Source organism: Heterodontus francisci, chromosome 13 (genome assembly GCF_036365525.1).
Source record: "Heterodontus francisci isolate sHetFra1 chromosome 13, sHetFra1.hap1, whole genome shotgun sequence".
NCBI classification, from domain to species: domain Eukaryota; kingdom Metazoa; phylum Chordata; class Chondrichthyes; order Heterodontiformes; family Heterodontidae; genus Heterodontus; species Heterodontus francisci.
In genome coordinates, this window is record NC_090383.1 from 56,735,283 (window position 1) to 56,748,370 (window position 13,088).

Genomic DNA, 13,088 nt, shown 5'->3' on the forward strand with positions numbered 1-13,088 from the left:
GGGAGTGTGGAATTCGAAACACAAACAGATCTTATTGAATGATGGAGCAGGCTGGAGGGGCCGAATGGCCTACTTCTGCTCCTAATTTGTATGACCCCATCTCACTTTGACCATAACATTGTAAAGTGACACTTGCCAAACTTGTTGTTTGGGTGTCAATTTGAATTAGGATTCCAGATCTGTACGGGTAAAGGAAAAACTCCTGCTTGTGTCAATTTCACTTCACTTTTTTTAGACAGATTGTTTGTTTGCAATGAAGCTCCAATGTCTTTTTGTTGAATTTTTGATTGAGTATTGATTTACCAGCAAGTAACCAAATGTTGGTCATTACTTATATTTATATAGTGCCTTTAATGTAGTAAAATGTTCCAAACGGCTTCCAAGGAGCATTATCAAACAAAATTTGACACTGAGCCACATAATAAGATATTAGGGCCGATGACTAAAAGCCTAATCAAAGTGGTAGATTTTAAGGAGCGTCTTAAAGGAGTAAAGAGAGGCAGCGAGGTCTGGAAAGGGAATTTCAGACCTTAAGTATGGCTGCCAGTGATGGCGTGATTAAATGAGGATGCTCAACAGGTCAGAATCAGAGGAGCACAGATATTTCAGTAAACTGGAGGAGATTACAGAGCTAGAGACAGGTGAGATCATGGAGGAATTTGAAAAAAAGAATGAGAATTTTAAAATTGAAGTGTTGCTTAGCTGGGAGCCTATGTCGGTCAGAGAGAGCAGGAACGATGGGTAAACGGAACTTAGTGCGAGTTGGAACAAAAGCAGCAGAATTTAGATGACGTGATTCTGCGCTGATTGCTTGCGAAGGCTATGGAGGAGCAACTATACCTGACAGCAACTTGCCCTCGCCAGAAGTTGCTGTCAGTTTCACGGGTAATAACGGCGACACGGACAGTTTCGTCGTCGTTACAATTGCAAATTCCAAGCCAACGTCTTTTCTGCCTTTTTTTCTGTAGAGGAATGGAAAATAGGCAGCGTTCGAAAAATCGCGCTTTAAAGACTACGGTCTTGGCCCTGGGAGCGATCCGTAGTATTTATTCCCGTCCCGCAACCGTTATTCAGACTCGTGGTGGCGGTTTAACGGCACAGCCGGGATGCAGACGTCCTGTCCGCATAAAAACTCGATCCTCCTCACCTCCTGTATCAAAACCCCTGTTAACCCAAAGACCAGAATACCCATTACTCTGTACGAGAGAGAGGAGGCCCAAGCTCTCGTAATGACCGGCCGCCACCAGCTACCTGATAGCAGCACTGATGAGGAGGTAAACTGGGGGCGGGGCTGGTCCGAAACGCCTGTGTTGTAGTAACGACGCAGGGCGGCTGCGTTGTCAATGACAACGGATGCTTGGAGCTTGAGCTCGACAGCAGCATTGCCAAGTATCAGTATTTGTGGTAGTGTTAGAAATCCATTTACTTTTAAGAATGAAAATTGTTCAAGTAAGTTTTAAATTTTAAAGCAACGTATGCGAACGGCAGAGTTGGTTTGGAAAAGTTTTATCTAAATGTCTGGCTTGGCTGTGTCCCGTCGACAAAAATATTTGTTTTAATCCACCTTCCTTTCAAAGGAAGAGTTAGCACTCCATCTTTGCATTTTTTAAAATCCTGACAGTTGGGTCTTATGGAATTTCAATGCTTATTCTGACTTCAGTTGGCAGTAATCAAACGTAATTTGTATCCGTAATGGTGACGTTTTGATCAAGAATGTAGCTAGAAATTTTCACAATGATGCGTGTTCATTGAATGTGGCATTTCTTGCAGATTTGTTCCATGTAATTCTACTCACACGTCAAGGACGCTGAGTACTGCATCAGCACAAACGATAACCCAAAAAAGAGGCAGATATATACTTTACAAACAAATGCCAGTGAGTGATCTTAAGGCTTCCCTGAGATCATGGGAGGCAGTGGCCTAGTGGTAATGTCACTGGACTAGCAATCCAGAGGCCCCGGCTAATGCTCTGGCAATGGGGGCACGGGTTCAAATCTCACCATGGCAGCTGGTGGAATTTAAATTCAATTAATAAATAGAGTGAATAATAAATAAAAACTACCAAATGGCTAGAGACAAGTCTAAAATGAATGAAACTGAACAGACTACCCGACATCAACCTAGGCACCGGAAGCGACCCAGTCCTGTCAACCCTGCAAAGTCCTCCTTACTAAATTGGGAGAGCTGTCCCACAGACTAGTCAAGCAACAGCCTGACACAGTCATACTCACAGAATCATACCTTACAGACACTGTCACAGACACCACCATCACCACTGACAGATCTGACTCATCACAGGTGGCAGCACAGTGGTCAGGAGGGAGTTGCCCTGGGAATCCTCAACATTGCCTCTGGAGCCCACGATGTCTCATGGCGTCATGTCAAACATGGGCATGGAAACCTCCTGCTGATTACCACCTACTGCCCCCCCTCTGCTGATGAAACCATACTCCTCCATGTTGAACACCACTTGGGAAAAACACTGAGGTTGCCAAAGGCACAGAATATACTTTGGGGTACTTCAATGTCCATCACCAAGAGCGGCTCGGTAGCACCACTACCGACCAAGCAAGTCCCAAAGTATATAGCTGTGAGACTGGGCCGGCAGCTAAGAAGAGGGAAAAACCTACTTGACCTCGCCCTCACCAATCTACTTGTTGCAGCTGCATCTATCCATGACAGTATTGGTAGGAATGACCACCGCACAGTCCTTGTGGAGATGAAGTCCCGTCTTCACATTGAGGGTACTCATCATCATGCTGTGTGGCACTACCACTGTGTTAAATGAGATAGATTTCGAGTAGATCTAGCAACTCAAAACTGGGCATCCGTGAGGCGCTGTGGGTCATTCAGCAGCAGTAGAACTGTATTCAACCACAATCTATAATCTCATGGCCCAGCATATCCCCCACTCTACCATTACCATCAAGCTGGGGGATCAACCTGGTTCAGTGAAGAGTGCAGGAGGGCATGCCAGGAACAGCACCAGGCATTCCTAAAATGAGCTGTCAACCTGTGAAGCTACAATGCAGGAGTACAGGTAGAAGCATCATGCAATAGACAGAGCTAAGCAATCCCACAACCAACAGATTAGATCTAAGCTCTGCAGGCCTGCCACATCTAGTCGTGAATCGTGGTGGACAATTAAACACCTAACAGGAGGAGAAGGCTCCACAAATAACACCATCCTCAACAATGGGGGAGCCCAGCACATCAGTGCAAAAGAAAAGGCTGAAGTATTTGCAACCATTTTCAACCAGAAGTGCTGAGTGGATGATTCATCTCAGCCTCCTCCTGAGGTCCCCATAATCACAGATGCCAGTCTTCAGCCAATCCGGTTCACTTCACATGATATCAAGAAACAGCTGAAGGCACTGGATACCGCAAAGGCTACGGGCCCTGACAATATTCCAGCAATAGTACTGAGGACTTGTGCTCCAGAATTGGCCGTGCCACTAGCCAAGCTGTTGCAGTGCAGCTACAACACTAGTGGCATCTACCCGACCATGTGGAAAATTGTCCAGGCATGTCCTGTACACAAAAATCAGGACAAATCCAACCCGGTCAATTACTGCCCCATCAGTCTACTCTCGATCATCAGCAAAGTGATGGAAGGTGTCGTCGACAGTGCTACAAGCAGCATTTACTCAGCAATAACCTGCTTACTGATGCTCAGTTTGGGTTCTGCCAGGACCACTCGGCTCCTGACTTCTTTACAGCCTTGGTCCAAAAATGGATAAAAGAGCTGAACTTCAGAGGTGAGGTGAAAGTGATTGTCCTTGTCATCAAGCCAGCATTTGACTAAGTGTGACATCAAGGAGCCCGAGCAAATCTGGCGTCAATGGGAATAAAGAGGAAATTTCTCCACTGGTTGGAATCATACCTCGCACAAAGGAAGTTGGTTGTGATTTGTTGGAGGTCAATCATCTTAGTCCCAGGACATCACTGGGACACCATCACTTGCAAGTTCCTCTCTGAGCCACACACCATCCTGACTTGGAACTATATCGTCTTTCCTCACTGTCGCTAGATCAAAATCCTGGAACTCCCTTCCGAACACCACTGTGGGTGTACCTACAGCACATGGACTGCAGCAGGTCAAGAAGGCGGCTCACCACCACTTTCTCAAGGGCAATTAGGGATGTGCAATAAATGCTGTCCTAGCCAGTGATGCCCACATCCCGTGAAAAGAATAATAAAAAAGTGCTTGGTTGTGAAATGATTAATTGTGTCATTTAAGCCTTTGATTAGATGACTGCCAGATAAATTCCTGTTTGCTTAGTTCGGTGTATTATCCTCTGAGAAGATTGAGGATTTAAGCCAGGACAGTTGGGTTCAGTTACTGTGGGTTAAGGAGTGGGTAAAATCATCCGCAGTTCCCATTCATGTGTATGGGTTTTAGTTCAATCATTCCATTTTTTGGAATATTTTTGTTTAAGCATTGATGGCAATGAAGTGACATGAGTAGAAACGTAGCCATTGTGTCAGTATTCATACACAACTGCTGCTGAAAGATCACTTCCTTAAAGATTCAGCTTTAGTAGCCCTGACATTAGTACTCTAAATAAAAGTGGTTCAAAAATTGAGTGAAGCAAAATAATGTTGGAAATAATCAAAATTGTCTCCAAGTGACTTTTAAAATGTATTCTAACGGTATGATTTCTCCTATTTTAAACTCATTATCAAGAAACTAGTTAACTATCATATATGATAAATTGTTATTGAATAGTCATGCAACAACAACTTTATAAATCTTATAAACCTTTATAACTCACTGGCTAGAGCTCAGATAGAGGATTGTGTCCAATTTACAAGATCCAAGAACTGAAATGTTATAACAGGAAAATGTTTCTGCTTCTGGGGAGTCCAAAACTAGAACGCATAAATATAAGATAGTCACTAATAAATCTGAATTCAGGAGAAACTTATTTTCTAAGAGAGTGGTTAGAATGTGGAACTTGCTACCACCTGTAGTGGTTGAGGTGAATAACACAGATGCATTTAAGGAAAAGCTAGATACATACACGAGGGAGAAAGGAATAGAAGGTTATGTTGACAGGGTTCAATCAAGTAGAGTGGAGGAGGCTTGTGTGGAGCATAAACACTATCATTGACTAGTTGGGTGATATGGCCTGTTTCTGTGCTGTATATTCTATGTCATTCTTTACTTTTTACTTTACACTTTAGGAAAGATGTCGAGGCCTAGGAGAGGATGCAGAGAACATTTACCAGGGATGAGGGAATTCAGTTATGTGGAGAGGCTAGAGAAGTTGGGATTGTTTTCCTTTAGAGCAAAGAAGGTTAAGTGGAGATTTAACAGAGGTGTTCAAAATTATGAGGGGTTTTGATGGAATAGATAAGGATGAACTGTTTCCGCTGACAGGAGGGTCAGTGACTAGAGGACACAGATTAAGATAATTGCCAAAAAAAAAAGCCGGGGGGAAATGAGGAGAAAATTTTAACTCAGCAAGTTGTTATGATCTGGAATGTATTGCCTGAAAGGATGGTGGCGCAGATACAGTAGTGACTTTCAAAAGGGAATTAAATGTAGAATTGAAAAGAAAGTATTTGCAGGGCTATGGGGAAAAAGCAGGGGACTGGAACTAATTGGATAGCTCTTTCAGAGGGCTGGCACAAGCATGATGGGCTGAATGGCCTCCTTCTATGATATTATTCTATGATTATATGAACTTGCATTTATATAGCACATCCACCATGGTAAAACATTTCCAGATGTTTCACAGAAGCATGGTGAGACAAAAAATTAGCACTGAATCAATGAACAAGGAGATTCAGGCAGGTGACCAAAGGAGAGGGATTTGAAGGAGCTTATTGAAGGAGAGAGAAGCTTGGGGCCTAAATGGCTGAAGGCATGACCACCAATGGTGGTGTGAAAGAAGTGAAGGATGCACAAGAGGACAGAATTAGAAAACCATAGAGTTCTCAGAGGGTTGTAGGCAATGTTCCCTCGAAGCTGTGCAGTCACGCAGTAACCCGAAAGTTCCTGCGAAACTGCACACAGGTCAGCCCTTTAAGTTACCGCGTGTGAGTGTGTAAGTACATTTAAAGGGTCTGTGTAAGTACATTTAAAGGGTCTGCTCACTTAAAAGAATCAGCCACCTCTACAAAATAATTACAGGGTATGTTGGTCATAGGGCTGGAGAAGGTTACAAAGATAAAGGGGGTGATGAGGAGGGAGGTGAGGCCAGAGAAGATTTTAACATGAGGATGAGAATTTTAAAATCAAAGCGTTGGTTGATCGGAAGTCAATGTAGGTTGGAGAGCACGATAGGTGAACATAACATGCTGCAAGTTAGGACATGGGCAGTAGAGTTTCACATTGAGAAACGCAGACGACAGCTGCTACCAATTGTTATTGTTCAGACAGAATTTGTTAATCTTCTTAGTGTGGCTTTAACTAATAATAGAAATCGTGTTTGAGAAGGAGAGAATGAAAAATGGTTTGTAGTTTTTCTTAGTGAGTTACTCCTATTCATTTCACAACATATAGCATGTGGTTGAATTATCTAAATTTAATTTTGATTATAAATCCTGTACATTTACTCCGGTTACCACATGGTTGTTTTTTTATCGTTGTATTATCCAATTCTCAGTCAGGATTTCCCACTTTTTTAATAGGCTCTGCTAGGAGAAATGGTTGTGCGAATAGAAGCCAAAACAATGGAAATATGAATCGATATTTTACGAGCTGTTTCTACAAATAAATACTTCATTTTTTTCCATACTTTACAATATTGCTACTTTCAGTTCAAGCATTCCAGTAGGTGCAGTTCAGAAATTAATTCAAGGGTCAATTCCCCAAAGCATAATTTATTTGATCCCAGTGCTATGCTGTTTGCTTTTATTTGGTGCAATGTGCTCTTAAAGAGAAAAAAAATGATACTGCTGTAAGAGATCAACTATTCCACTCATTCCCCTGGATAAATTGGCTGCTGTCAAACCACAGACTAGGTTTGTAAAGCTTATTTTTGTTTTATTCATTCATGGGTTGTGGGCATCACTGGCTAGGATACTGCATTTATTGCCCATCCCTAATTGCCCTTGAGAAGGTGGTGGTGAGCTGTCTTCTTGAACCACTGCAGTCCATGTGAGGTAGGTACATCCACAGTGCTGTTAGGTAGGGAGTTCCAGATTTTGACCCAGCGACAGTGAAGGAACGGTGCTATAGTTCCAAGTCAGGATGGTGTGCGACTTGGAGGGGAACTTGCAGGTGGTGGTTTTCCCATGCATTTGCTGCCCTTGTCCTTCTTGTTAGTAGAGGTCGCGGGTTTGGAAGGTTCTGTCTAAGGAGCCTTGGTGCGTTGCTACAGTGCATCTTGTAGATGGTACACACTGCGGCCACTGTGCGTCGGTGGTGGAGGGAGTGAATGTTTGTGGATAGGGTGCCAATTAAGCGAGCTGCTTTGTCCTGGATGATGTTGAGCTTCTTGAGTGTTGTTGGAGCTGCACCCATCCAGGTGAGTGGAGGGTATTCCATCACACTCCTGACTTGTGCCTTGCAGATGGTGGACAGGCTTTGGGGAGTCAGGAGGTGAGTTACTCGCCGCAGAATTCCTAGCTTCTGACCTGTTCTTGTAGCCACAGTATTTATATGGCTACTCCAGTTCAGTTTATGGTCAATGGTAGCCCCTAGGATGTTGATAGTGGGGGATTCAGCGATGGTAATGCCATTGAATGTCAAGGGGAGACGGTTAAATTCTCTCTTGTTGGCGATGGTCGTTGCCTGGCACTTGTGTGGCACGAATGTTACTTGCCACTTATCAGCCCAAGCCTGGATATTGGCCAGATCTTGCTGCATTTCTACATGGACTGCTTCAGTATCTGAGGAGTCGCGAATTGTGCTGAACATTGTGCAATCATCAGCGAACATCCCCACTTCTGACCTTATGATTGAAGGAAGGTCATTGATGAAGCAGCTGAAGATGGTTGGGCCTAGGACACTACCCTGAGGAACTCCTGCAGGGATGTCCTGGAGCTGAGATGACCTCAGACAACCACAACCATCTTCCTTTTTGCACTAGGTATGATTCCAAGAGGCAGAGAGTTTTCCCCCGATTCCCATTGACTTCAGTTTTGCTAGAGCTCCTTGATGCCATACTCGGTCAAATGCTGCCTTGATGTCAAGGGCAGTCATTCTCACCTCACAAATCACATTCCTGCTCACATTTTAAGAATATCTGGTTCTTAATGGACTTGGGTATCGAGGGAATGTTTTCAAAGTTTGCAGATGACACAAATCTTGGAAAAATAACTCCAATTGTGTAAATGATATCAGTTTGCCTCAGGTGCAATACTAGTAATAGTATAAAAGCAAATTTACTACAAATGTTAGAAATCTGAAATAAAAACAAAAAATGCGAAAAAATACTCAGCAGGTCTGGCAGCATCTGTGGAGAGAGGAACAGAGTTAAAGTTTCAAGTCAATGACCTTCCATCAATATAATATACTGCATGAGTTAATTGTGTAATGCAATGGTGGGTTTCTGATTTCAACCTTCTCTTTAACTCTAGAAGGTGGGGAAGTCTATACCATGAACAACTTCATAGTTACTGTCGTTGTCGCTCTGAATTGGCATGGAAGAGTATTTGACGAGACAGGATATATCGCCTTACCACTTCTCTTGACTTGAAGTATTCCAAATATATGGAATGGACCATATTTTGGATTTTTTGGGAACCAATAAAACTTTGCCAGTAAGTTTTTAAATAGTTGTCTGGACTGGGATTTAGATCAGGTTACAGAAAATGAGAATCTAGTGCAGCACTTGCCACCTGTTAATTATATGTTTTGCTTTGTAATGCACTATCATCTGGTTTCTGTTCTTTCAGCTTTCTGCTGGAAGAGCAGATGGTGTGGACTGCTCGTGGCTATTGGATATCGGTCAACAGCAGGTGCACTCAAGAGGATAAATCCTGTTGATGACTTATGATCCTCCTCTAAAGCTGTTCATATGGAAATAGAAAAGTTCAAATCATAGTATCATGGAATGGTTACAACACAGAAGTAAGCCATTCAGCCCATCGAGTCTGTGCCAGCTCTCTGCAAGAGCAGTTCAGCTCGTCCCTTTCCCCGTAACCCTGCAGATTTTTTATGTTCAGATGCTTAACCAAATCCCTTTTGAAAGCCACAATTGAATCTATTCCCACCACCCTCTCGGGCAGTGCATTCCAGATTCTAACCACTGGCTGTGTAAAAATGTTTTCTTATGTTGCCTTTGGTTTTTTTGTCACCCACCTTAAATCTCTGTCCTCTGTTTCTCGACCCCACCACCAAAGGGAACAGTTTCTATCTGCTCTGTTTAGACTCCTCATGATTTTGAACACCTTTAACAAATCTCCACTTAACCTTCTCCTCTAAGGAGAACAACCCCAACTTCTCCAATCTATCCTTGTAACCTGGCTTCTTTTCTCTGCTGTAAACTATCTTCTTAAATTCCTCTCCCCTGTCTGCTCCATCTTTACCTCCAACAATAAGTGCAAAAAGCTCATGGACTTCTTTGTCACTAAGATCAAGACCATCCGATCAGCTGCGTCCCATCTTTCCACTAGCCCACCTGGCCAAACTTCCACTAATGCTCCTCCCTGCCCTAGCCCTGAACTCTTACTCTTGTTTCTCTCCTATCTTCCTTCATGCCCTGTTTGAGCTCATTTTATTCATGAGACCCACCTCCTGCTCCCTCGATCTTGTTCCCACTAAACTGTTGATCATTGACAAAGGTAAGCTTTCCCTTCTTGACCTGTCTGCAGCCTTTGACATGGTTGACCACACCTTCCTTCTCCAACGCCTCTCCACTGTCGTCCAGCTAGGTGGGACTGCTCTAACCTGATTCCATTCTTATCTGTCTAATTGGAGCCAGAGAATCACTTGCAATGGCTTCTCTTCCTGCTCCCGCACTATTACATCTGATGTGCTCCAAGGATCTATCCTTGGCTCCCTCCTATTTCTTATCTACATGCTGCCCCTTGGTGACATCATCCGAAAGAACAGTGTTAGTTTTCACATGTATGCTGACGACACCCAGCTCTGCCTCACCACCACCTCTCTTGAATCGTCTACTGTTGCTGAACTATCAGACTGCTTATCTGACATCCAGTACTGGATGAGCAGAAATTTCCTCCAATTAAATACTGGGAAGACTGAAGTCATCGTTTTCGGTCCCGGCTCTAAACTCGTATTCCCTCGCAACTGATTCCATCCCTCTCCCTGGCAACAATCTGAGATTAAGCCAGTCTGTTTGCAACCTTAGTGTCACATTTGACCCAGAGATGAACTTCAGACCTCATATTCATGCCATCACTAAGACTGCTTATTTCCACCTCTGTAACATCGCCCAACTTTATCCCTGTCTTAGATCATCTGTTGCTGAAACCCTCATTCTTGCCTTTGTTACCACTAGACTTGACTATTCCAATGCACTCCAGGCTGGTCTGCCACGTTCTACCCTCTGTAAACTTGAGATCATCCAAAACTCTGCTGCCCATGTCTTTACTCGCACCAAGTCCTGTTCACTTATCACCCCTATTTCGCTGACCTACATTGGCTGCTGGTCAAGCAATGTCTTGATTTTAAAATGCTCATCCTTGCTTTCAAATCCCTTCATGGCCACGCCCTCCCTATCCCTGTAATCTACTCCAGCCACACAACCCAATGAGTTATCTAAACTGTTCTAATTCTGGCCTCTTGAGCATCCCCAATTTTATTCGCTGTACCATTGGTGGCCGCGCCTTCAGTTGCCTATGCTCTAAGTTCTGGAATACTCTCCCTACATTCTCTCCATCTCTCTACCTCACTTTCCTCCTTTAAGAGACTTCTTAAAACCTACCTCTTTGACCAAGCTTTTGGTCATCTGACCTAATATCTCCTTATGTGGCTCGGTGTCATACTTTGTTTTATAATGCTCTTGTGAAGAGCCTTGGGATGTTTCTTCATGAATCAGTGCACCCTGAGTTGTCCCAGCACCTGCCATTTATGGTTCTTTCCTTCCATATTAAGTTACAGTCCACCTTTACCCTTTTGATTGGTCAGGTATGACCTCACCTTTTATACATTGTTTGTTACAGATTACTCCAGAAACGACCCTACCCTCTGTACATTGTCTCTGCAGACAGCTTGATGGCCCAAGTAATTGTCACACAATGGGGAATGTTCTTTAATAAAAACAATGGGGAATGTTCTTTGTCCACATCAACATTCCAGCCTTGAATGGTCTCTGAATATCTTTATTTACATTATCATCTTTGTGGGGCCTACAAATCTATCCCTTATTGTCACTGAGTCTGTCTTAATTGAAATGCAGAATGGGCAGTTATCAAGACATCCAGTCTCATAGCAAAGTTATTTCTGCTATTGTCGGGACAGTAAACACCGTCTCCCCACTAGAGTATACAAATGTACATTTCACCTTTAACATTTTGATTCTAAACACAAAATCTATAATTTAGTTTTAATCTAATACATTGATACATAAGAACATAAGAGTTAGGAGCAATTCATTTCCCTCGAGCCCCTTGAGCCTGCTCCGCCATTCAATACCTTCATGGCTGATCTCATCTTGGCCTCAACTCCACTTTCCTGCCCGTTCTCCATAACCCTTCAACCCATTTCTAATTAAAAATCTGTCTATCTCCTCCTTAAATTTACCCAGTGTCCTGGCATCCACCGCACTCTGGGGTGGTGAATTCCACAGATTCACGACCCTTTGAGAGAAGTAATTTCTCCTCATCTCTGTTTTAAATCTGCTACCCCTTATCCTAAAACTATGATCTCTCGTTCTAGATTGCCCCACAAGAGGAAACATCCTCTCTATGTCTACTTTGTCACTCCCCTTAATCATCTTGTATACCTCAATTAGATATCCTCTCATTCTTCTAAACCCCAGAGAGTAAAGGCCCAAACTGCTCAATCTCTCTTCATAAGACATGCGCCCCATCTCTGGAATCATATACAAAGTATAACTAATCCCGAGCATAATCACAACATCACTTAAAATTATTCTACTTACAACCTCACATGAGACGCTATGTTTTAATCAGGCCATAATTTACATTGATTCATCCAACAGATAAAACATGGCAGAGTGCCATACCAGGCCCCCATCTGCCAAGAATGAGACACATTAATTTTGTCATGAACATTGATTTTAAACTGTTACTGGAGTGAAGAAAGGATTTGTTAAACAGATCAGTCATGGCAGGAAAAGACATTTTCATATTAACAGCAGTGTTTGGAAGGAAAAAGCAGCCATTCCCTGACACATTTAACCCACAATGGATTTTTAATCACCAGACGTTGAAGGTGGGGGAGCTTGCATTCCAGGTTGACTGCTAAGATGGCCGAATACAGAAACAAAACTGCTGGGAAACCTGAGTTTTTTGAATTTGTACTAGCAGTTTGGGCAGAAAGCAGAATGCTCCTGGACTGAGAAGATCTCTCCTGTCTGCCTGCTCCCATCTCTTTCTCACAAGCCTCTGAATCCACAGAAGAAACATGAACCCCAAGAGAGAAAAGTCTGCTACAGCGAACAAGGTTAAAGAAGAGTACTGGGTCCCAACAAAAAGCAAGATCTACCTACAAGCAAGGACTCTACAGTGAGCTCGAGGACCCGTAACAAAAACTCTTCAGATATTGCCTCAAACTTTTTCCACGTTCTTTCTTCTGCTTTTTTCTGTCTCTATTTGCATGTGTGTATCACGTATGCATGCTAGCGTGGTTGTGTCGTGTATCCGTAGACGTCAACTGAATTAGAGGTTAAGTTTAATAAATTTCAACTTTTCTTCTTTAAACTTAAGAAAGCCTGTTTGGGCTGGTTTCTTTGCCTTATAATTGGAAAGCGGTGAACAAGGATTCACCAAGGAGGATTTAGAAACACGGTGTGTTTAAAATTAAATCCTGTTACGGTAAGACCAGGTGAAGGCTGAGAGGGACCCCTAGACATCTTTCTCACCTGGTCGTAACACAGAGGTTAACGCCTTAGTTCCTACATGGCCGAGGTAGTTCTGGGGACTGCCTCCTTTTCCTTGCCCCATAGTAATATCATGGCATAAGCCATGATTAGCAACCCACGGAC

At 43.1% G+C, this 13,088-nt stretch overlaps 1 protein-coding gene across 1 annotated transcript in view; it reads left to right on the plus strand.

The window, feature by feature from the left end:
• The first annotated feature begins 1,048 nt into the window (after positions 1-1,048).
• The window catches only part of fam161a (FAM161 centrosomal protein A), a 111,760-nt gene continuing 99,720 nt past the window's right edge, over positions 1,049-13,088 (plus strand). Inside the window, exon 1 of the mRNA XM_068045803.1 lies at positions 1,049-1,274. Coding sequence (XP_067901904.1) covers positions 1,107-1,274 — 168 coding nt within the window. The 5' untranslated portion in view covers positions 1,049-1,106. The remainder of the gene's footprint in view (positions 1,275-13,088) is intronic.